Source organism: Rhea americana, unplaced genomic scaffold (assembly GCF_003343005.1).
Source record: "Rhea americana isolate MKP2758 unplaced genomic scaffold, rheAme1 scaffold_81, whole genome shotgun sequence".
Taxonomy (NCBI): Eukaryota; Metazoa; Chordata; class Aves; order Rheiformes; family Rheidae; genus Rhea; species Rhea americana.
This window is the reverse complement of record NW_028186990.1, coordinates 3,168,578-3,192,831: the sequence shown is the minus strand read 5'-3', so window position 1 is coordinate 3,192,831 and position 24,254 is coordinate 3,168,578. Positions and strand designations below refer to the sequence as shown.

Here is a 24,254-nt window from a genome sequence, read left to right as displayed (position 1 = left end):
ATAGGAGTTTTGCCTGACTAAGCACTGTGGGATTTTGCCCTTGGTATCTAAAATTTTTGATCTGTTCTTTGCACTTTGGAAGTATTCTAGAAGCGGATTGTATGTGTTGTCCTTGACTGCCCCGTTGTGGCAGTATCAACTTGGATTTAAAATGTGGCAAAACTTTCCATCTGTCTCACGGTGTTATGAATGTCTTCATTCTGAGAGTTTAAAACAAAACCTTCTGCATATTTTTATATATACAGTAATCACAAATCTATGTGCACAAATTTTATATAATCCTGCATGAACATAAATACTTYTATAGTATTCTAGATTCCTTGCTCCATTTCTTTCTGCTCTATACCTTAGGCTCTTTGTTTTCAGTTATGCTTTTATGGAAAACAAAACCTTTTGTATTTAAAAAAAAAAAAAAAAGTTTCTTGTTTTCTGTTTTCCTTTAAAAAGTTTGACAGGTTCATGTCACTGCCTATTACATATGAGGTTTTTGGTTCACAGTTCAATTTTCAGAAATTCATTCAACAAGGATTAGGGCCAGCTAAGAAAATATTGTGACATTATATTAGGGGCAAATTGGTTGAGTCATCAATAAATTCAGATATTTCAGTGCTTTTTTGAAATAATTTTTCTTCTTAAGTAAGTTGCTAGATGGACCTGTTTAATTGATCTCATGAAGAAATGTGCAATGTTTGGAAATAAAAATAAATAAATAAATAAATAAATAAATAAGGGCTCATGGAGACATGAAGCCATGTGGAAGAAGTAGTTTTGCTCTTACTAATATGGCCATGCCTACTGCCTTGATTTTCAATTTTTTTCCTAAACTGAGCTTAAGTGTGCTTTGAAGTTAAACTTCTTATCCTCTCCTGCAAAATGTCACATCTCTGACTGTGCTTATATTGTTACTGTAATATCTAACTGCCTATGTCTTCACTCTCAGTGAATTGCATATTATTCCTCTTTCCATTTTCCCTTTTCAATGTATTTTGTTTTTTATCAGAGCCTCTGACTGGAACTATCGCATTTTTTCATCAGGCACTCTGCTTTTTGTTTAAAATCTCTCTTGAGGATTCACATTGAGATTTTAATGTGAACCCTTTTGAACAAAAATGCAGTCACCCTACTCACTACTTTAAAAAACTCTAGGGTAAATCTCACAATGAATGTGCTGTTCATGTCTTTAGAGATTTTTTTTTTCTTACCCTTACTCAGGCTAAATAGCTCCCAAATCTGCAGTGGTTCTACTGAAATAAATAGTTGTAGTCATGGCTAAGCTGTTTTTCAACATGAGCAATTAGCTTGAGCATATAGGCTTTTTCTCTCACTGTAGCACTCTGCCAATATAGAAATATATTTGGTAAACAGTGAGATGTACCAGAGGAAAACATACCAGTTCCCTTTTTCAGAACAGTATCWAGTGTTGAGGAATCTCGGTAACAATGTTGCAACAGTTAAGAAACATATACCTATTTCTGTACTCGGACTTTTTTAAAATTCATCTGCAATCACACATGCAGTGGACTCRAGGAAATTTTTATTTTAGCTTCTGTAACAAACCATGTCTCTTATTTCAGCCTCTTAAGCGGTGTTATGGTTATGCTTAAGTGATTTTATTTTAAAATATAGAGAGGTTTTCAGTACAGATATACTCCCAAAATTACAGAAGCAGTATTATTGATTAAAGTATTAGGCAGATCTTCTTGATTCATATATTTTTTTTTCTCCTGGAGAAGTGTGGAATGCATCAGTTSCCTCCAAGTTAGTGTCACTGAATAAACGTAACAATTGCTGTAACTGCATTTTGCCTATTAAGCTTTTAATATACTTAACACACACCCCTCTGGATGGATGATTTAATTCTTGAGCAAATTAGTAATGACATCATTAACTTCATTAAAGTTATCTGACCTTTAGGGACCCTCCTCAGCCTTTAACAAACTTGAATACAGTTAATAAAGTCGTTAAAATAATAAACTCAAGTACAGCTTTACRTACTTGTTCTTGCCATGAAGTTTAATCTGGTCTTTGTTTCCTTGTCTGCTCATAGGCTGAGTCCAGTTCTTGGCATAACTTTTTCGGACGGAGCTCTCTGACCAATCTTTTCCTTAGAAGTTTAGCAGTTCATTGCAGAAAGTCAACTAAATCAACTCCATGTTGAAAGGAAGAGGTTTTGTGAGCTGGAAATAGAGTATGCCCAGGATAGTTACTTTTCAAGTGTACGGATGTTGATTATGAATGGAAACATAATCCCAAAAGTTTAGAGAGCATCTGTCTTGATTAACAACTACTTCAGTCTTACTGCTTTTCATTAAAAGAATGTATTGTTTACTGTTCTACATTTTACTAAAAAGTTATTGTTTTCAAACCTACACAGCTGTAAAATGGAGGTGAMGTCAACATGCAATCCTTCAAAGCATCTAGGCATATCGAAGAAGCCTGTTATAGCATTACTTATGATGAATGCTGTATGACTACTTATTTAATTCTARCTTTTCTTAATTTTTGAGCACTTGACTGCACAGGCTTAATAAAATTTGTTTTATTGAGTTTTCAGTGTATTAAGGAATGTAAAATAATACTTTAGAAAGCTATTTTGGAGAAGAAGAATGGAGGCAGGACTGCAGCAGCCTGCCTTAGCTTTAGGATTGGGGTAGGTGTTTAGTTGCCATGTCAAAATGAGACTTTATTCCTTGTGCTCATCTTAAAAGCTCTTGGCCCTCTCCTGYAGCTCCCACTGGAGTAAGTCAACAGCATTTCTGCTCATGCTTTTACAGTAATGTCCCATTAGTGAGGCAAGTCATGTGGACTAGGCTACCCTTCTCAACAAGAGCTTTGCACCACATTACTTTGTATTGTAGACATGCTGATACTAGATATTCCAAGCAAAAACAAGGTACACCTAATACCATATAAATGACTTATATGTTATTTGTTATGTTATTTGCTAGAAGCAATACATTTCCTAGACTARATCTTTCATTAGAAAGATTGAAAAACTTCCCAAGATCCCTTTAGTCTCTTGATCAAATTCCCTTTGTTCATACTACAGCAGTATTACAGCCAGAAAAGAGAGTAAATAGAAAGATGCACCTAGCAGCTGTGACTATTGAGAAGAATATATTGCCTTATATAGTTTTGCTACTGGAATTTGCTCAGTTTGCGGAATAAAGGAAAAAATCTTATCTCACAATGGACTGTAAATTATTCAATGGAAGTAATGCATGCTGTATGTGCAGACTCTCTTTTCAGCGTCTTTTTTTAAATAGGAGCTGCAAAGGTTCAGGAAACTATCCTGCTCATAAAGTATTTAGCAGGCCTACTATACTCTTGAAGGAAATATATTGGGATYCATAACTTCAGTAAACTGTTGAGTTTTTAATATCTAGTTAGCTCTTATCAACAAAATATATAATATTTAACCTCCATCAGAAATAAATGTAAGTAACATTTGTTTCTTGATGGGGGGGGGGTCTGTGCATTTTGGCATTGTGTCTTCCACAGAATAATAATATTACATAGTTACACATAGGTGCCAGTCATCTACAGCTTCATTTGACAAGCAGAGGACATTGTATTTCCCTGGTAAAATATGTTAATATCAATGGAAGTTCTTCTGGATCCAAAGTCATAAACATCCTATCTCTCAGGACTTTACCATTAAGTCCTTATTGGTAACTGCAGGAAAAAAAGTTGTGAGAAGATACTGAGTCAACCAGAACTTCAAGCAAGCATATCTTAATCTTCTTCTGTTCTARGTTCCCCCAAAGAATATTAAAAAGCTTTTAAGCTCAAAGGTGGGGGAGGGGRGAAGGGAAAGAACAAAGAACATCAACTGAGATGATTAACATTTACACGGAGAAAGCTCAAAGCAGAGGAAATGACAGAATGGAACTTGAGAGCAGTCTATACACAGTTCCTGCTGTTCATTGTGTCTTTGCAGGTAGATCTTGCTTCCAGGCTAGGTTGAGTCACTCGGTGACTTTTTGAATGATACCAACCCCCTCTCACCTTGAGAAAGCTTGTTCAACTCTGACATTTGGCTGCCTGCTCCTCAGTGCACGTCTTTCCACTCTGCATGAGCTTCTGGCTGTCCCTCAGCTGCCACACCTTACCTTCTCCCAAACCTTCTCTCCCTGAGCAGAGTTAGTAGCTCCCCAGGCAGAGGAGCCACCATCAGAAATAAACATCATAGGTAACATAGCCCCTCTCCTGGGGCTTCCACGTCACTTCTCTGCAGGAAATAGCTGTAAGTAARAATAATTAAAAGGAAAAGTATCTGTCATATGGGTCTGCTGTCTTCTTCCTACATCATCTAGTACAAAGACTATTATTACGCTTTCTCCTGAATGAATGGCAAGAGAAGGAGCTCAGAGAGCACAACCTTGAAGCTCCATATCTTCCTTGAAGCATACTACTTTTTTCTTAAGTTATACCTGGAAGTAGAGCCAAGTTCTTATTCAAAGGTAGATAGCCTTGGTTATAGGAACCTATTTATTTTAATATACCTTTTGTTATATTTACTTGAGATAACAAAATTATATAAGAAGTTACTTACTGGCTTCTTTGACCAAATTTTTTGTCCTAGGTAGGAAGATTTTTCACAAAAGTCACAAAGACAGTAAAAATGACACTAGAAGTCTGTTTGGCTCTTTTTGTCTTTGGAGCCTGCTACTGTATCTATGTCCTACGTATCCAGTCACATCAGAAATAATATTTCACTGCTGCAGGTGGTGGTTATGTTTCAGTGAAATGTACTTTCATCCATAGCTAAGGAGTATGTGTGTCCCATGGACAGCTTGTTTCCAAGTGCGTATTATTTCCCAAGGAAATATTTTGCTTCCTGATAGCCAACTGTAGAACTGTGGGGACAGTTGCTTTGGACAGTTTTTGTCCTTTTGCATGTCATTTTTCCTTTTTGCTCAGTATCCCTACCTAGGCCAAAGTGGTAGTCACAGGCAGAGTGCCAAGCCCTACGTGCTTCTTGACAGCAAACTTAAAGGAGATTCCTTTGACTGGCTCCTTTGGAGGTGTCTCTCTCCATTACACAATGTCTTGCCAAGTACTACTTCTCCTGTTTACAGCTTTTTGTAAAGGTTCCTGCAACTATCAGTTCAGCTTTGCCTTTTGACCGGATGTTATGAAATCAAGATACATAAYTGCATCCTTACATTGGCATATTGCAACACAAGCTGTATCTTCTCTATGCCAGAGGTTCCTGTTTCTAGTGCTGTGTATACCACACTGTGGATGAAATTGTACATCATGAGATGTTTAGATAAAAGCAAGAAGAAACCTCTTGCTGACRTATTTTTCATGTAACTTTCCAAATAATCAATGTGGTAGTGTTCTTCAGTTATAAACATGGAAACATAAGAATCTGACATTAGAGTTTCAAAATTGCTACAGGGCTACATAACGCCATTCACCATCACCAACATTATATTGCMTTTGTGTTTTCTTCAACATTGTCTTGAGTTTTTGCAGTTAGGCTTCTGTCTGTAGGGTACCCCATTTTCTCTGGCTTTGTGCAGACTTGTTTATAGCCAATAGTAAAAGGTATTTGTATTAGCCACCTACGCATCAACTGATACTCTTTGGTAATCTGTGCAGTAAAAATGTATAAAACACACACAAGGTTGAAAGTAAAGGTCTGTTTGACATGCTGAAGAGTCTTTGAAATAAAAGAAGACTTTAGTGCAGGCTTTAAAAGTTCTAGTTAAAAGCTCTCTTATGTCGATAGCAATAGCAGCATTGCACTGTTAAATATGTGTRCACAGATTTAATTACAGCAGTAATGCAGGCTGGATTCCACAGTCGGCTATCAGCCTCACATGTCAGCACTGTGGTTTTATTTTGAGTTGTTTTTCTTTGGAAAGATTCAGCTCTTGGAATAATCATAGGATTGAAATTCAGATGCATTTTTTCTAGTTGTTGTAATTCTGAAAATTTGTCTCTTAAAAGATTTCCTGCAAAAGTAYGTGTTTAAGAAACATTGTGCAACATGCTTTTGTGCAATTTGAACCACATTTTTTTCATGTTTGGAGCTGATAGTAACACATGCAGAAAATCTGGACTGCTCTAGGTCAGGGAGATGGGAGGAAAAAGCTGGAACAAGCTTTCACCAGGAATCTACTCCTCTCTCTCTCTGTCTCTCTCTCCCCCCAAGTTCTTACACTATTATCACAGTGATGTATATTTTGGTAAATAGATTTTCTGTGGAAAAGGCTATTTTTCATGGTTAATGTGCACACAGCACTTTCAGGTAGGCATGCAACAGCAGTTTTATAGTCCGTGAGTGCAACACTTCAAAGCTGTTATGCATTTTTACATGTTTTATAACCATTACACATTTTTTTATTTGCAGTTGCTGTGTTGTAATGTGTCCATGGACCTAGCTGTTTATTGCTCATGAATGATTTCTTCTTGTATGTATGTGTATTCTTTTCCTTATTTTAGAGTGTTTTAGAATACCAAATCCCAATTTTCTGTCCTATTAAGTTTTTATATGCTAATATTTTTCAGTATCATAATAGAAGCTGATTAGACTTTGTGAGCGTTATTCTCACACTTAGGAGCCATTATGATAATCTTATTTCTATCTAGCTACAAAATACAATTTCACCAGTTTTCCAGCTTCTAAGTTAAAAACTAATAACTACCTCATTGTTTATAAGAAAGCAAACACCTTGTTACAGAAGATAAAATTACAAAGAAATCATCAGACAAGAAAATATTAAGTGATGAGCCAAAAAGAGCAAGAAGTTTTTTTCCCCATTCCCTAGTTTTGCCTTTTAGACTTTKTATTTCTGCTTTGAATCAGCTTATCAAACGTTTAGAGCTATAGATAATATAGATGAGAGGACTTTACAGATCTTTCTGACTACTTGTAYAAGATTATGTCATTTTACATAAAGTAAACCACGATGTTTATACTAGAAATGGACCAAATGCTGTGTGTTCATTAGAACATCTGTGAATTTGGCTTKATGACAAGTCCCAAAGCAACACATTAAAGCCAACATTTTGTTCCTGCAGCTTAGTAGTGGTGATGTGTGTTTAATCAAATTAATGATATGAGGTATTAAATTAAAAAAAATCACATCCAAGCCAAAAATATGAAACTGAATTTTCATTATGAAAGTTAGTGTGTACATTGAATAGTTAAACAAGAACTTGTTATTAGCTTGATTTCTGATCTTTTCAGCTAAACTGAAAAAAGAAAATGGAACTGATATTGTGTTTTTAGAGGTTAAATGTCTTTGTGCTGTTTTTGGAGTGTTTACAAAAGACAGGGATAGAAGATCAGGACTGTTTTAGTTCAGGAGGCACACCACAGKATTGCAGTGAGGAAAAGGTTTGGTTTAATATTGTAGTGAATTCAATTAATTATCTAGTAGTCTAGAGATTTATATGTTACCATATTCCTCAAATGTATATGGAACACAATGACAGGAGTCATAAGTACTATAAAATTTATTTCAAGATGGAATTGTTAGTGATAATATCTCTTCTTATTGTCCATATTTGTTCTATCCTGGTGAGTTGTTTACCATGAGAATAATTTTGATTTTTCTATTCCAAAATAGAACTAGTTCCTCTTTGTCTATAATTTCATTGTTACAGATCYGCGTGGTGATTTTTACTTAAGTGAATGGACTGCAGAAGATAAAGTCTATATAAACACTTACAGTAGTTGACTGTTAATTAGTTCTTTTATTTTTACAAATACCAAATACATAGTAAAGCACTCTCTGTTGTGAGATGAAGGCACAGCATAAATGCAAACTTAGTCTCGGAGGCTGTTGCTCTTTTACCTTGCACTTTTAGCTTTCTTAAATCATTTATAGTCTGTTTCCAGTAACAGTGAGCATCCCGAAATCCAGTTAATGACACTGAGAGTTGCAGTTATTCAGCATGTTTGACAACTCTCAACCTCTGTCCTTGTTTTTCCAAGTGTTAAAGGAAGGCAGTAATGTCCTCGAAGGGTTGCCATGAGAGTAATTAGTCAGGAGTTATAAAGCCTTCTGAAGAGGAAAGTGGCTAAGTAGTGTTATTGGAAAATTTTCATGTTTAACAAATTTCAGCAAAATTGCTTCTTGTTTTTGGAAATATGAAATACCAAGTGTAAAAAAATAACTTTCTAATTTATTTATAGTTGGAAAAGTCATTACTGGTCAGTGTACCTCAAACAAATGTTTTATAGGCTTTTATGTGATTGTGAAGACATTTGGGGAACAATACAAAAACAGGCTTGTTTTTSTGACTCAGGATTTTTGTATGGTTCGTTTGCTGTGAATACTGTGAATCTAAAGAAGGCAGTGTCAGCCATGAGCTTTTTAACCCTCAAATGCCAAAATAAACAGAATAGTTTAAACATCCTCATGCCTATTTTTGATGAACATTTTTTCTGCAGCAGCAATTGCCCACAACTTCCATAWCCCATTGCCAAATGCCTTAAACAACTGATAGATTTTGGAACGCTTCTAAAAGAGCGAGCGGRCAATATATTGAGGCTGTTGCCCACAGACACACAGTTTGTGTATATTGTCCTGTGCTGAAAAGCATTGCACATGAAAATACTGATCATTCCATTGCTTCCATTAATTCTTCTGTATGAAGTCAATGACTCATTTTCCCTTTATTCTTTTTTTTTCTTTTTTTTTTTTCTGAGTTCCAAACAGTGTATGAAATGGGGAGGGAGAGCTAGAGAGATCAAGCATGTGCCATCAACAGTTTTAATTAGACAAGTGAAATCTTGATCGCCCTAGCATCCCAATTGCATCTCCTTTTTAAAAAGGTCTTTGAATAATGTGTTGAAAAGCATGAAGTTCTTTCACAGTGACACCTGTTCACATGGCACATAAAACGTGATGGTTGGCTAGCTAACAAGATCTWTAAGCTGGAAGTGAGTATGACTGATAGACATACCAGAAGCACCTTGAAAAGGAGACAGAATGGAAGAGTATAACATGCTGGGGTGCTGGATTTRTATAAAAAAACAGAAGTACACAGGCTTTGGCAGCAAAAGCTTATGTTTGTATACAGAACCAACTAAAGATTAGAAAATGCAGGTAAAGCCTYTTCACTATCTTGCTTGGCAAAAAGGGCGAGAAGGGAGTGAGATACTGCTGCTAAGGATAATGCCTGAAACCATGGAACAAGAGATAGAGATGTCAGATTGAATCCTGTGACCTCAGACAGATTAAGACTGGAGAGGGTTTTTTTTTTTTTTTTTTTTTCAGCCGAGGTAAAGAAGCAGAAGCAGTAGTAGATACATTTAAAAGCCAAAGATCTCTAACACCCACTTGTATTTCAGAAATAGTAGAAGTCCTCTAATTAAAGATCACTTGTAGCACATGATTCCAAAGCAGAGGAATGGATGTGAAAAGAGAAAATTTTAATGTAGGCACTGAAATGTCGAGACCCACCAAGCAACTCAAGTTCACAGGCTCAAAGCAAATAAAGACCACGAGAATGACCAGCGAGGCAGCTGGGTCCTGTGCACACCCTGAGGAAGGCAATGCAGAAGACAGAAAGAGCAATGGAGGGCTTCCTTTTACATCTTAGTCTAGGAGGAGGAGTGGATTCCTCTATGCTGGATCAAAGCCTGCTTTTTTTTATTATTATTAATTTGTGTGCTATGGTTGATTGTGTGATATTTTTTGTTTGGTTTTAGATTGTTTTTATTTTAAGTTGAATTATGCCAAAGCTGTGACCTAATCTACCACTTGTTAGTCACAAMAATACAAGCCATGGGCTTTAATGCACTAGCCACAGTGAAAAGCTTCAGAGAGTATGCCAGAAGGTGTGGAAATTTGTTAAGGAGGTGAGGTGGCTCATCTAGATCAATTTGCTAGAGCACACTCTTGGGGTTGCAGTTAATGAACTCGCATACTTGGAATAAATCAAGTAGCATTCTGGAAACTGCTGATAAAGGACAGGGGCATCTTTTCAGGGTTGTTTTCAGTGTTGTTGAATCACAGCATATTCTGATTTTACCTGCCAAGTTTTTCATCAGTGTTAGCCTGATAGCACAGTTTTTAGCAGGAGTAATGATGGTGTACCCTTTCTTTGCATAATTCAAGTTCATTCTTCAGTTCTTCCACCAGAACTAAAGGGACTAGGTGAGTTGTTGGGAATTAATGCTTATGATCACCAKTCCACTCCATAAATGTGTACACTGAAACAAGCAGTGCAATGCATGTGCCATTAAGTATAGCTGACTTTGTTATGAACCTGAAAGTAGATGGTGTTTTTGTTAGCATTCCAGCTCTTGAAATCCTATGATTCTTTTTCTTTTGAAGTAACAAGAAATAGACTTATAGTTCACACAGAAAATGTTGACAATAAGAATTCTAAACCATGCATTAGTATTTCATAATTTCATACTTAACTGCTACCAAAAACAGTATYGGTATTTTGCCTTAACTTCCTTGAGAAAACAAGGTCAAAATCTAGAAACCGAAGAGACCAAATTTGRTTTTGGTAAACCAAATAAAAATTGTCAATTATTTACAGACAAAGGAAGATGATTCTCTTTCCTGCTGTCTGAGTATCTTGGGTTTATGTTTTCYTTCCCAATGCTATTACCTGAGTATACCTGCACATCCTTTGAATGCTGTAGGCACAGCTGTGCTCGTGGCTGCCTACCATGTTTGAACACATGCTGTTTTCCTACCCGCCAGAAGAGCTTTTGAAATCCATTTCCTCTTTGTGCACATATTCATTTTAACTGAGACAACTGAAGAAGGGAAAATTTCAGAGCATGTGCTTTTTTATAGCACCAAAAAGGGCTTCCTGCAGAAGCTGCATCTATAATATTATGCCAGTTGGCCTTGTAAATGCATCATTGCCATGCACCTGTGCCCTAAGGCAGGGGTTCAGCCAACTTTGACATAACTTAGCCAGATGGATATGCCTAATTTGCATGAAGTCTGAATGCTTAAAGGYATAATTCCTCGCTCCAAATTATTTAAATGGTGTTCTCTCAGTGAACTTGTGGTTAAAAGGGATTTGTCATTTGTCAATCTACCCCTGTTAGATTAACTTTTTTTAATTTAAAAAAGCCCTACATTTTGAATTATTCTACACTAGATAAATATTTCAGTGAAATGAACACATTATGTTCTTTAATCTGTGGTGACTCTTAAAAAGGCCAAAGCAAGCTTCAACCACTTTGGTGAAGCTTTATGGTGAATTAATTAAGGCAATGCAAAAGTTACCATTGATTAGAGGGTATATAGCAATTTATATAAATTGCTATTCCAAGATAAACCGCAGCTGGTTTAGCACCAGTGGCAACTCTGATGTTGGAGAATAATCACATCTCATTATGCCATGTACCTTCTCACCTTTGTATTGCAAACTCTGTTGAACAAAGTACCCCTGAGGGCTGTTTATCCCTAGATAATAGTCTCTACTGTTAAGTACTACTTCATCAAAATGTTTCTTTCTGATGATGTCTTACTGTAATATATCATGGAAGTGACAACTAATATATTATATGATAAAGTAAAATATCCCCTGAGCAAGGTATGGGGATGATAAATTATGTTAATATGTTATTCCCATTATATTATCATTGGTCAGCTGATGATTTAGTATGATGCTTCATCAGAAAAAGGTAATCTAATAGTATATTACTCAAAGCTTTATGCCATCTGGGGAATACAGGGAGTAAATTCAATTGACTTGTGGGACAGAGGTGTCTTTTGTCCTATAATTCAGGTACAGTCTGAAATAAAATACATCAAGATAGAGCAAATAAGTATGAAAAAGGTTAATCTAGGATGTACAGTGATAAGAAATGTCCTGTTGTAGAGGTCAAAAGCAGATTCTCAGTGGCTATAAACCAACATTACACTAGTATAACCATTATATATTAAATCAGCATAACCATTCATATAACTGAAGCTACCAGGGTAAACATCAGTCAATATATTGTCCTGGTAAGCTGGTGACAATAGTAAAATAGAAATTAACTGATATGCTGTGCCCTTTATTCAGACATTTGACAGAGATTTAGTTCACCATGATTGTCTGCAGGAAGGCTCAACCATGTTTCTGTGCCAAACTATTCATCATCAAACAGATGGTTATACTATTATTCAACAATTTGCATGCTGACACGCTGCAGTGATCTATGGACGATACCAGTATGTCACTAAACCAAATGGAAAYATCAGAAAAACTTTGTTGGGAGGCAGCTCCTAACTTATACTGAGAACTACTCTCTCACGTTCATTTCTTTGTAATTTTTTGGTGATAGGCTTTGGTCTTGTTGGTGCAATTTAGGACGTGACACAGTGGGAGATCTGCATTCTCCTAAAGTGTCAGGTAGGGGGCAAGTGACAGTGCCTAAAGGATGCTAGACACTCTGTTAGGCAACTTGATCTAGCCTTCAAAGTCTTTGCTGCCTCTACATTTCAGTCATCTGTGGTTTGAACAGGCCAGTGGTTCAAAGCTTGTAGCATGGAGGCTGACTGACAGATTTTGTGGCTCACACACTTGGTTTCACTGGCAAACCATCAGGGTGGTGCTTGGAGCAGTTTTATCTAGTTGAGGAGAAGCAGCTATTGCAGTCCTTTTTACTGAGCTGCGTGGCCATACCCCGGCCCTGGCAGGCTGTTCCTCATCATCATCCTTCAATGTCCCCATATGAGAAATGGTGGCTGATGTTTGTCAGTTCCCTGGTGCCTGTCATGTTTCTCACCCCATGGCCCTGGAGTTGGTTGCTTTTCCTTCAGCAGCATTTGGCCCCTCCATCTCCCTTATTATATACGAACAGTTTTTTCACGGTAAYGTGGATGCCCTTATAGATGTGAAACTCACATGCTGCCCAACAGCCTGGGAATGCTTCTATTCCTCCCCCTTTTTTTCCCCTAAGTGAAATATTTATTGCTGATGAAAGATTTGACAGTGAAATCTTTGCAAGCTAGTTGTCCCTTCCCAGACTAAACATAAGACCCCCCTCAGTCCAACACAGTGGTCTGCTCACCGTATCATGGGACAGTGCTTGTACAGATAACAGTCTGCTAGTTTATATCCTTAGTCCTATCAGTCCTTTTTCTGTTGCTAAAAATTCCAGCAGCTGAACTGCCTAGTACCAGTTGTTAAGAGGTAGGTTTAGTCATAAAGGATATATATCAAAGTTGGAGTCTGGTACAGAACCATATAAATGTAGTCCTAGAATCAGCAACAAGGAAGAACTATTTTGTGATCCTTCCAATAGCTACCTACAATTGTACTGCCTCACATCAGAGTGCCTCACTTCAGGTGCCTCTCTTTAAGTTTATTTCCCTCCAAATGTTCCTGATACATTCATAACTACCTTTTTCCAGTTACATTGTTAACCCTATGTTTAAATTTTGCCTGCAGGTGAACTGAGATCACAATAATTTAAGAATGATCAAACTTAGCTAATCCCAGTGTGTTTTAGCTCAGTAGCATGTCTCCAAAATGCAAGCCATAGCGAATGCCAAGGAGGAATATAGTAAAAGACTATGCATGTTGTGATATATTCTCAGTTTTGCTTTTGGAGCTTTTAGCAGTCTGTGACTCAAAGACTGCCTTAAATCAGAGGTGTGTCTTTATATTTGATAATATAAAGAGAAATTCTTTCATGAATAGTTATTTCATAAGCTTATCTAGCCACCTTTTGAGGATGTTTCTTCTTTTAGAGTCCATGACATCCTATGGCAACAAGTTCCCTTGTAAAAATGTAGTGCTGTTTGTTTTTAATCTGCTACTTGCCATTTTAATTTAATATGCCCTAGTTCTATACACTGAGCAATCATGTTTAATCTGTACCTATTAAATTCTTCATTATATTCAGGATTGTGTAGACCTTCGTTGGTATGTTTTATTACATAGCTTTGAACATCCATCTTGTCTTTTTCTATAAGTCCACTAGTCTCAGTGAATTCTGCAAGAATGGGGGATCCAGGCTACACTCAGTAAGCAAGCTGTGGGAACACCCCGAGTTTCAACAGTGCCATAATGGTGTCTTCTGTTCTCTTCCCAATCATTCCTATCATTTGATTTCTATTTTACTTTTAGTTGCTATTGAGCATTGAATTGATACTTTCATAGAGCTATCCATTGTAACAGAGTCCTGTTATTTTGTATGTAAAGTCAGGAGAGTTTTTTTCCCCTGTGCCTCACTTTATGACACTGGCTGTGATGCTGCTTTATCACTTGGCATGTCAGTATGGTAAGATCCCTTTGCAATTTTTTGACATCAGTCCATATCTTTACTACTGTGAATAGCTTTGTATTGTTAGCAAATTTTTATCTCTCTGCTGTCTAGAGAGTAAAGTAGATTCTTCCTAGGTACGCTGCCAGCAGGACATTAGCAGTGGTCCCTGACCTTTTCTTTCTGCCTGTTTTTTCCTATCTTATAACCAGTTACTAGTCTATGAATTATCTGAAACTTAACCGGCAAACTCCTTCAGGGTAAAATGAGAAGTGACCTCACAAAAGCAGGAGCAGAACTTCTAATTCATCAGTTATTAAGATATTAGTTTCCCTATGCACTTCTTGATCCAATGGGAATCAAAACTAAGGCAATGATATACTTACAGAATAGCTTAGTCTCATAATAATTCTGATCATCAGCATCTGTGTACAGCACTAACTCTCAAAAGAAAAGCCTATTTTTTATTATGTTTCTGACTCATTTCTAGAGAAAAGTTTTGAAGAAGCCTTAGATAAATAAAATCTAGTGTACCCCAGGGCATATAAACATAAATTCAGTATAGAGGTCCCTAGATTATCCAGCTCTCTAACACAGCAACTTGAAAATTCTGTTGCAGTCTCATTTTCAGGAAAACATAAAGGGTTTTTTTTTTTAATGGAATGTGAAAATGTGTAATGGACACAGTACTGTAGCCTGTATATTGTTAATTTTGTACTTAGTTATACATTACTTTGTTCTCAATTTTCAGATTTCTGTATGCTGCTGAGTTTTTATTGACTACCTTTCATTTCATGGTGTGGAAGAAATTTTTGCAGGGGTTCAGGGCCAGGATACTATAAGTACAAATGATCTGGATGTTATGCAGTATTATACAGAGACCACTGGCTTGTTGAAACTCTGGAACTGCTTGTTGTGCATGTCAACTACGTGTTTCTGTTGAAATCACTAGCTGTGAAATGGTTAAGGATAGTTGATAACATGAACTGTTCAAGCAGCACATAGTAACAATTTATTCTAGATCCAATAACAAACACTTCACAGAGCCCTGGGGAAGTCAGGGCCCTTATTTCAGAGACAAGTCTTGCTCGATGCTTTCAAGAAAGCACAGTGCCTAGTAATATTATTTTCAATTTACCTTATTTGTTTTTAGAGAAATATTTGTATTCTATAACTCAGTTTGGCTGTAAGCACAGGCCCTGTAGCAAATTCTTTTGTTGTAGAGTTGTGCAACATAAGGCATCCCTCAAATAAACATCTCAGAACAAATCCTCTTCACCTTTTCCATTGACTACAGTAGGGATATTTGTGTAAGCAAGGTGAACAGGTTTTGGATGTGCAGATTGAAGAACTCCGTAGGAGTAACTTTCAAGAAATTGGTTACTGCTATAACGTGAGCTGTGCTGACACAGCTGGCAGACACATTGAAATTGATGCTCTTGAGAATAGATAGATCTTTGCCAGAAATATTAGTTTCAAGAAAAAATGACATTTTTTTCCTATCATTACTGCCAAGTGGTGCTATAGTTTCTAAACTAGATTTGGTAGAGATGCATGGATCTGATACTTAATCTCAGAAAAGGGAAGAATTGCTCTTTTACTGAGGGTCAAGTACCCAGTGTTCTAAAATTCACTAGTGCATTCCTAATCCTAGGGAAATGTGAAGTCCCACTCTCTAAACTGTTAGGAGATTCCCTGGCCTCACCAGAGCATGCCCCAGCAGCGCTGTAGCTGACCAACCCCAGCCCTGCTGGACTGGAGTTGCTGGGATGTCCTGGAGTGACATTGGGCATGGCGAGTTGCCCTCGCCTTTGCCTGATGCTCACTGGGCCATGGCGAGGACCTGCTGCTGTCACCACCCTGCTCTGCTCACCCACCCCAGTGCCACGGGACTGCGCCCCATCAGCGAGAGCATTGCTCAGCCTGTGTCCCGTCACAGTGCCCTCGTCTCCCTTGCCTGCATCTGGGAAGCAGCCCTGCCCCTGCTGCTCCCTGACGGCTCAATCTGTCTACACTTATTTGGAAAGCTGTCACTTTCAAAAGTTAAAGCTATTTTTTCCCTTTCCCTCTTTCCATTCTTCCTCTTCACTTTCTCACTTCTCTTATAAAAAAAAAAAAAATCAAAAAAAAAGTGCATGAGACTTGCAGCTCTATAAGACTTGAATTTATACCAGTTTTCAACTATAGCCTCCTACTCCTCAATCTATAATACAATGTACCTTGTTCATTTAAAAATCAAAAAATGTATTAAAAATGTATTATTCTTAAAATAGGTAAAAATCTTGAGTCTTTTAATGAGCACCTTGTAGCTGAAGACATCATTGACTAACTAGGAAAGATCTCTGTAGTCCAGTTAGTTGCACAAACAAGACACAATGGCATCAACAACTTGTATTCTGTAGTTTGCTGCATCTATGTCATTGTATAAAGTTCTTTAAATTGCACTGCCAAGAAAACATGATTGCAGGACAGATGTAAGTGGTTAGAAAATTATTCACTACCATTTCACTTGCATGGATTTTGAGGGTCAAAGCTATGCATTTTTATCAGACTTTTTATTATCTTTCAACCCAAGCGAAGATCAATGCCTCAGAAAAGGAACGGGACTGACTGCTGAAGTTTTTTGTTTCAAAAGAAATRCTAAAGAGAATTCCAGCTATTTTATAAAAAGTTTCTATTGAATAATTCTTTAATATTTAGAAAAATACGTGAATATTTTAATTCTACACGGAGCGCTTTTTGGAATGATCTTTTATATAAAATGATAATAAGATGGCATATATTTGTTTGTGTGTATGTACAACTAATCTGTTCAAACTTGCTGATGACCATTAGGAAGACAAAATGATAGAAAGGGAGGAGAGTTCTGGGGAAGCTTCCCGCTATATCTCTAATGTTAATGCTAGTTAACATGAGTTTTGTCCACTAGCAGAGTCTATATGCTAGCAACACTGCCACCTCAGCACTTGGCAGTGTTCCTTCTGTCTTTATTGTAGAAATTGTAAGCAGTGATGCTTAGCAATACCATTCCTCTCCTCCTTCAGCCTGGATGAGCCAACATCTGTCCTCATTTGAGACCCTGGCCTACCTGAGCTCATAAGTATGCTTTTGGTGCATGTGGTCCATAATATCTTACACCATCGGTCCATCTGCACCATGGGGCTTATACCCTGCATCTGGTTTCAAAGGGGGAKCCACCAGCTTTCCCTGTTTTCACTTGTGGTGTGGTGAGACCTACAACAACAGATCTGAATATGTGGAGAGAGCTGTCACATGTGCAGGGTCCATAGCATTGCTCTTGCAGGGTAGAGGTTGTAATATGAGGAATCATGGGGCTAAAAGATGTGCTTAGATGCCTACCTAAATCAGAACATAAATTAGCAGAAGTGAATGATATATACCCAAGAGATACTCAGCAAAATCCTGCAGCTGGGACATAAAATCACCACCATTTCGCCCACAAATCCTCATCCAGAAGCACAGCAAAGACACCAGCAAACACAGCCTCACTAGTTCATGGCAAATCAGCTTTTGACAAAACCAGCACTGTCTCTAATCTTACTCTTTAGTAAGAGTACTCTTACTAGCTGAATACCTAGTATTGATTCATTCCATTGCTGAAATCAGGGTTATTGCAAATACTAGGCTCAGTGCAGGTACAGCTAGTTTAGAAATATTGATCAGTCAAGCACCAAAAGAGTAGTCCATAGTGATTTAAAGATGTGTACACACACACACACACACACACACACACACACACACACACAAACAAACACACACTGAGCCTATGGGGTAAAGGAGCTATCCAGCTTTCTGCGACTTCCCATCTGTCTTTGTAAGAGATGAAAAGATTTGGACAAACCTAAGGAAATAGCTTCTATCTCCAGGTGGAGGGGGCTAAAAGGACTAAAGGCAAGCATGCAAGGAGGCCAAAGCCAGAAGCAAAAGCTACAGAAGAAGAAGGAACTGACTTTTCAAGGTGAGTCCTGACAGGAAAYATTATAGCTTGGGGAACTTTGTAGAGCGTTGGTATAAAGCCAGGCTCATGGCCCGAGCTGGGACAAAGACCTAACTGTTATAGCAGATAAAGCCTGTGAGCCTGCCACGTGTCTCTTGGAACAAACGGTAACTCACTCTCTTGAGTAAGAGTTAACTGTCAAAATCTGAGTTCTTCAAACATCAGATTCCRGATACAAAGCATCTTTCATTCCTTAGGGGTTCTTCATTTGAAGGATTTTGGGCCCAGTTCTTCAATTGTGATGTGTGAAATGGGTTTCTTTACCTCCCTTTCTTGAGTAGAGGACTGCAACACAGAGGCCATGTCTGTRTTGCCTTTGGTAACAGGTAGCCCCTGAGTGTTTGTGTGAATTCCCCAGCCCAGAGAGACTTCCACCAGGTGGGTATATACACGGCAGCAGTCTGCAGGCACTTGTGAAGCGTGCCAGCTGCATCTGCCCCACATTTAGGGTAGGGAGTCAACCATTGCTTCTGTCCCRTTCACGTTGCCTCAGCATAGGCAGCAGAGCTGAACCTAAGCATATGCAAACACATTGGCAGTAAAGTATGAACAGGGAAAAAGATAAACATGCATAGTCAGGAGCATGTTTAGATGGCAGCAGTATGACAATCTGAGAGATGAAGTCCTATGCAAGACAGTAAAACAGTGATACAGATTTATGATGAGAGACTGTGCATACTGGTTCAGAGCTGTTGCTGAAGACTATTTATCTTCCCTTGGTGGCACTGGAGACTGGCACTGGGGGTGTTTCTGATGATCTAGAGACAAATCTTTAATCTCAGCTGTTTGGTTTTGCCAGTATCTAAGTGCTGATTCTTTCCATCTGCCAACAGCTTTCGTCCTCATATATTTGCAAACAGAAATACATTTGTAGTGTATGAGTTAATAGTCACTAAAATGCTATATTATTAAAATCATAAATAACTTGTTCTGAAGAACTGGATAGCTAACTTCCCCAAAAAATCAACTTGTATGTATTTAATTTTAGCATTGTTAGCCAGGATATTTGAAAGAAAATGAGTATTTTCCTGGAGATTAAAAGAAAATTTGATCTTTTKGAAAATTAAGGGGTTTTGTTCATGTCATTTCTGAGGAAAATGAAAGACTGCTAGAACTGACTGAAATCAGGCTTAATGAAAGCAGATTCTGAAATGCCTTTTCAGAATAGTTTTGCTATCTTGACATATATGTAGTATTGATAATACTGAATGGTTTTAAATTACAATTTGAGGATGCTAAATTCTGACAATTCATAACTTTGCACGTGAAGAATTTGATTCATACGCTCAAATAAAAGCATTGCTCTAGTAAAGTGTGATAAGACTTTTGTACAGAATGATGAATTTGTCCAATATTTAAAACCAATCTTTCATATTACTTTTGTCTCTTTTCACTCTGAAGTTCTTTTTCCCCCCATATCTGTCTTGTGAGGTGGAGAAAAGGAGAGATACTATCCTTGTGATGTGGAAAATTGTTGCACAATTCAGTAACATCATACATAAAGGAACTGACAGTTACATCGGAATTAGTGTGCYGGATTAGGCTAATGGTGCACGTAGTTCAGGACCTTTTGTCCTAGAAATACACAGTTCTAGATGTCTGTGGATCTGACAGTGACGGGTTTGCATCTCAGCATGTAGTAAAACTGCAGCCAGCCCTGTGACARTCCATCTACATTGCCTGTTGCTCAAGGAAAATAAAGATGAGACTTTTCCGTGGGAAYAGTCCTCGGTTCACATCACAGTTAATTTTGAGCACTTCCTAAGTCCGAGGCACTGCGTTTGCGTCTGGCTGCTGATGTACATCGCTCTCTTTGCACATCCAGGAAGAGCACGTAAATCTTACCTCCAATTTCTAAATAAAGTTTTCAGTAGGATTACTCCTCGCTTCAATTAGTTAGCAGGGCATGCCAGAAGTTCTGGGCATCTAACAAACTTCCTCCTTATGCTTCTTTGCCCTGTGTTGTTCCTGATTTTTTCAACTCAAGCTTATTTCAAGCTTGCCAATATATCATGGCCTTCATCATGGTAGAAAAGTGGCCTGTAGCTGCCAGTTGCGTTGTTCTTCTGGACTTCTGAAACATGTTTAAATATTTAATTAAAGAAACTACTGATGCCTCATGTGTTTTGAAAAAGATATCTGACATGTAAAATAAAGAAATCAAATAAAAGATGGAAAGAAGGCAGAGTAAGGAATGTGCTTTCTAGCCTGTTGGACAGTATCTAGTGTCAGCAGCAGTTGCCTTGCAGGRGTCTTTTCACGTGACAGATCGTAAGCGCTCTTTTTTTTTGTTGCAAGCTCTAAGAAAAGACAGGGTGTGTTGGGAAGAGTGTCCCTCTTGTACACAGTTTTAGGGAAAGAAGTTTCAATTCTGTCTTCAAAGTACGGCAAATTGCTATTGACACCTCCTTAGGGAAAGTGAGCGTGTGTGGACCTAGYGGGGAGTGAGTGAGTAAACTGCATTTTAACAGTTGATGCTGAAACAGTGTTACAAACTAAGCAAAGTAAATCTAATATTCTCATTTCAAGGGGATTCCTAACATTGTATGGTAAAATTGCTCGTTAAATTACAATCAAGAAAAAAATCAGGAGCTAGTCACTGTTCAGTAGGCAGCATATGGAAGAAAATCTGAACCCTAAAAAACTGAATAACACTGCTAGTGTTCTTTTACTATATAAAGACAAAATTGGCATATCCCTGATACTATTATTACTGTAGGAGATGGAGCAAAAATACAGTATGATTCCTAATACCCTATCCCCACACATATCCCCCCAAAAGAACAGGTACTAAAACTAAAAAGAGCTTGCATAAAGGCTTTCCGGCACAGGGAGCTGTGACACGTTTCATCACTACAGTAGTTAAATGTAGATGATTTGTAAATTATCCTAATTTGAAGGTAGAGCATTGTGCAAACAGTGATGCATTTATTATTTTCCCAGTTAGATCCAAATTTAAAAAGAAATAGCAATAGTGCTGTTTATTACTCTAATCAGAAGCAGGACATATATTTTCAGCTGTTCTAAACCTTATGTGCCCTTCTATTATGTATGAGTAGCTATTACTACTGTTTAGTTATGTATCTTTTCTGCTAGTCATATTGCAATCACCGCCTTTTGAATAGCTTTCAAATAAATAAAACAACTTCTTTGCCTGAACAGACATTCTGCAAACGTAATTAAGTGTTGAATTTTACATTCTTATGAATATGTCTTCATACATAAGATGAATCCACTGTAAAAATTTAAGAGGTATTGCTGCAGTCTGGCATTAGAACTAGCACAAAAGATTTTTTACATTGTAACACTGAGCATATCTTATGCCCTTGAACACAAACTGCCTTGAATTTTGTTAAGACTCTGTTCTCTGTTCTCATTTTCACATTCAGTGAGCCTCCAGTCTTTCAGTCCAGAAAGGATCAGTTAGTAAAGCTGTGTGATGAAACTAATCAGATTCTTTAAAATTCATTTATAATTAGCTGATACTCATAGATCTTCCTGTGAATGCTATTCAAGATGACAGCAGTGACCTCTTTTTTTTTGAATGTAATTCAGGAATAAATAATCAGATTCATGAAAGTAACAAACTTTTAAAAATAATTATCTGTATTCAAACATTTTATAAATAACCAGATGCCTTTTATGTATTGATTTGTATTTTCCCTAAAAGTAGATATTTTATTATTAGCACGGGACTATCCATTAAATCTAAATAGTGATAAATGACTAATAAAATCCTACAAATTAGAAATCTAGGCTCATAACAAATTTATAAATTCATCAGTTTGTCTCAATAAACAMTTTGAAAGTTTTACAATAATGCAGTCATTTAAACGTCGATTTTTTTTTCATATCATCTTCTGAGATCTGTGATCAGGAAAGAAAATATGGCATTCTTCATTTGTATCTTCCCTCAGATGCTGGTGTGGTAGTCCAAAAAAGTGTCTTAAGTGGACATAAAGCAAAAGGGAGCAAGAAGGATCCCTTGGTAAGACTAGATTCRGATAGTGCTGGAACAAGACTGTCATCTCCTGTGTAATTTCTCAGCCAGGATTGATATCCTATCGATGAGCAAGAGCTTTAAGGGTTTTTTAGGGCAGTGCCTCTAGTGAAATGGATTGGTATGAATGTTGTTTACCTTATTAAAAATGCATGTGTCCTGGTTCAAAAAAGGAATTAGATGCCTACCACCACCCTGACTTAGGCCAAGAAAATATCACTTGTCTCAAAAAATCTGCAGAAGCCAGRGATCTAAGTATGGAATTGCCTAAGTTTGGCAATGTTTAAAAATAAAGGACTAAAGCTGACCCAGTAAAAGGATAAGGCACCTAACTCTGTGGTATAGGGAGATATTTCTCCTCAATCCCCATTCACTACCATGAACTATACTCTGCAGTAAGACTCTGTAACTATGTTCTCAGAGAACACAACTTTCTGGTCTGACAACCCAGTGTGCAGAGCATTCATTTGAGGCACAGAATGTTTAAATCTTCCACTGCCTAAGAAATCTGAGACATGCAAATCTCATCAAAACACCCTTGCAATTAGACGGAGAGATCAAATGCCAAATGCTCTTACCTAATTTATATAAAATGTTTAACTATTCCCTGGAGAAGGGATAAGAAGTTAAGTTTCTCTTTCCTTGAAGAATGCTCTATCATAAGGTTCTAGGGCTACRTACTCTCCTTTCTCATCCTGCTTCCCTATTCTCATACCCAAATGCATTTGTAATTACTCTGTAAGTGGAATAGTTTTATCAGGAATGGATTAAGAGCACCACAGCATGCAACAGTGAGTGATTAGGGCACTCTCAGAGATGGTAGTAGATGTGAGATAAAGTATCCCTTACATGCCAGGTGAGTGATCTGATCTCCAGGTTACTGGATTAAAAAAAGTAGAGGAGCTTGGGTAAAAATAGAAAACAAGATATTACCTTTACCTTACTCCCATCAAAATCAGCAGATGGCTTGACATTGACTTCAACTGCAACTTTGTGAAGCCAAAACTGAGCAGGCAAAGGCTTTAAAAAAGCAACTTACCAGAAGGTAACATCATACAAAGGACACCTTGGCTACTATCGTTTGTGAACGATATAAATATTAACCATCTACATTTTTCATCGTAAGATTGCACTCAGTGAAACTTTATTCTGAGAAGTTCGCTTCTAGGCACATCACCCCACAGAGCTTGGCTTTTGAACACTTTTGGGTAGATTTTGAGYCAATTTTGTGTCAGCTCCGAACAACTTGCAGACAAATTGTTTTTTATATATATTCAAATAAATTAGCAGAAATTTGCCTATTTATTTTTGACTGTGGCTTCTCTTCAGTTGCCAAGCTGATGTTCTAGTTCATTTCTTTGTTTCTRTCAGAAATATAACCCTAATGCTGAACAGAATCTATTACTGTTCAGTGAAAGCAACTACTGTTGGTCCGCTCAGCTCTGCTGACTGTCTCCTTCTACCATCTAGTGGCACCTTAATCACACTGCTCTCTCTCCAAACAACTTATTTAAAGAGTAAAATTCTACAGATAGTGATAATGAATATATACTTTAGAAATAAAAAATGCATCTGGAGAAGAAATACTTTATTTTTTTATTTATTATTATAAAAGGAAGAATAATTTTTGTGTGCAGACTCTTATGGGAGAATAGGACAGATTCAATGGCATAAATCAGTATCATCAGAAAAAAGTTCTACATGCTGTGATCTTGCTAAAGGGTAAATCAGATTTGTGGACTGCATTCTTACAAATTCTCCTGTGGTARTACTTGGATTTTAGTTTGAAAGCTGCAGAATTAAACGATTCAGGAAATGCCTATTAAAAGCGTGCTCAGTTTGCAATATACCTAGATATATAAAAGGTGAAAAAAAGATTTAGAGAGATTATCAAAAGTAAAGAATAATATAAAAGCTATATTTTCCTTTCTGCCTATATAATTTTATTAAGTMTGTGAGTGTTTTGTTTTGCAACAAATGTTTCTATTTCATTAGAGTATAAGAAGTAAAATGTCAGTGTATTAGAAATTTCATATTTGGAA

At 37.2% G+C, this 24,254-nt stretch overlaps 1 protein-coding gene across 4 annotated transcripts in view; it reads left to right on the top strand.

The window, feature by feature from the left end:
- The window catches only part of EPHA6 (EPH receptor A6), a 509,782-nt gene that overhangs the window by 467,363 nt on the left and 18,165 nt on the right, over window positions 1-24,254 (top strand). Inside the window, exon 16 of one of the 4 annotated variants that reach the window (XM_085323059.1) lies at window positions 2,048-2,260. The exons of the other annotated variants lie outside the window; for them this stretch is intronic. Within the exon in view, the coding sequence (XP_085179185.1) occupies window positions 2,048-2,158 (111 nt within the window). The 3' untranslated portion in view covers window positions 2,159-2,260. Of the gene's footprint in view, window positions 1-2,047; window positions 2,261-24,254 lie in introns of those variants that run through there. 4 annotated transcript variants of the gene reach the window in all.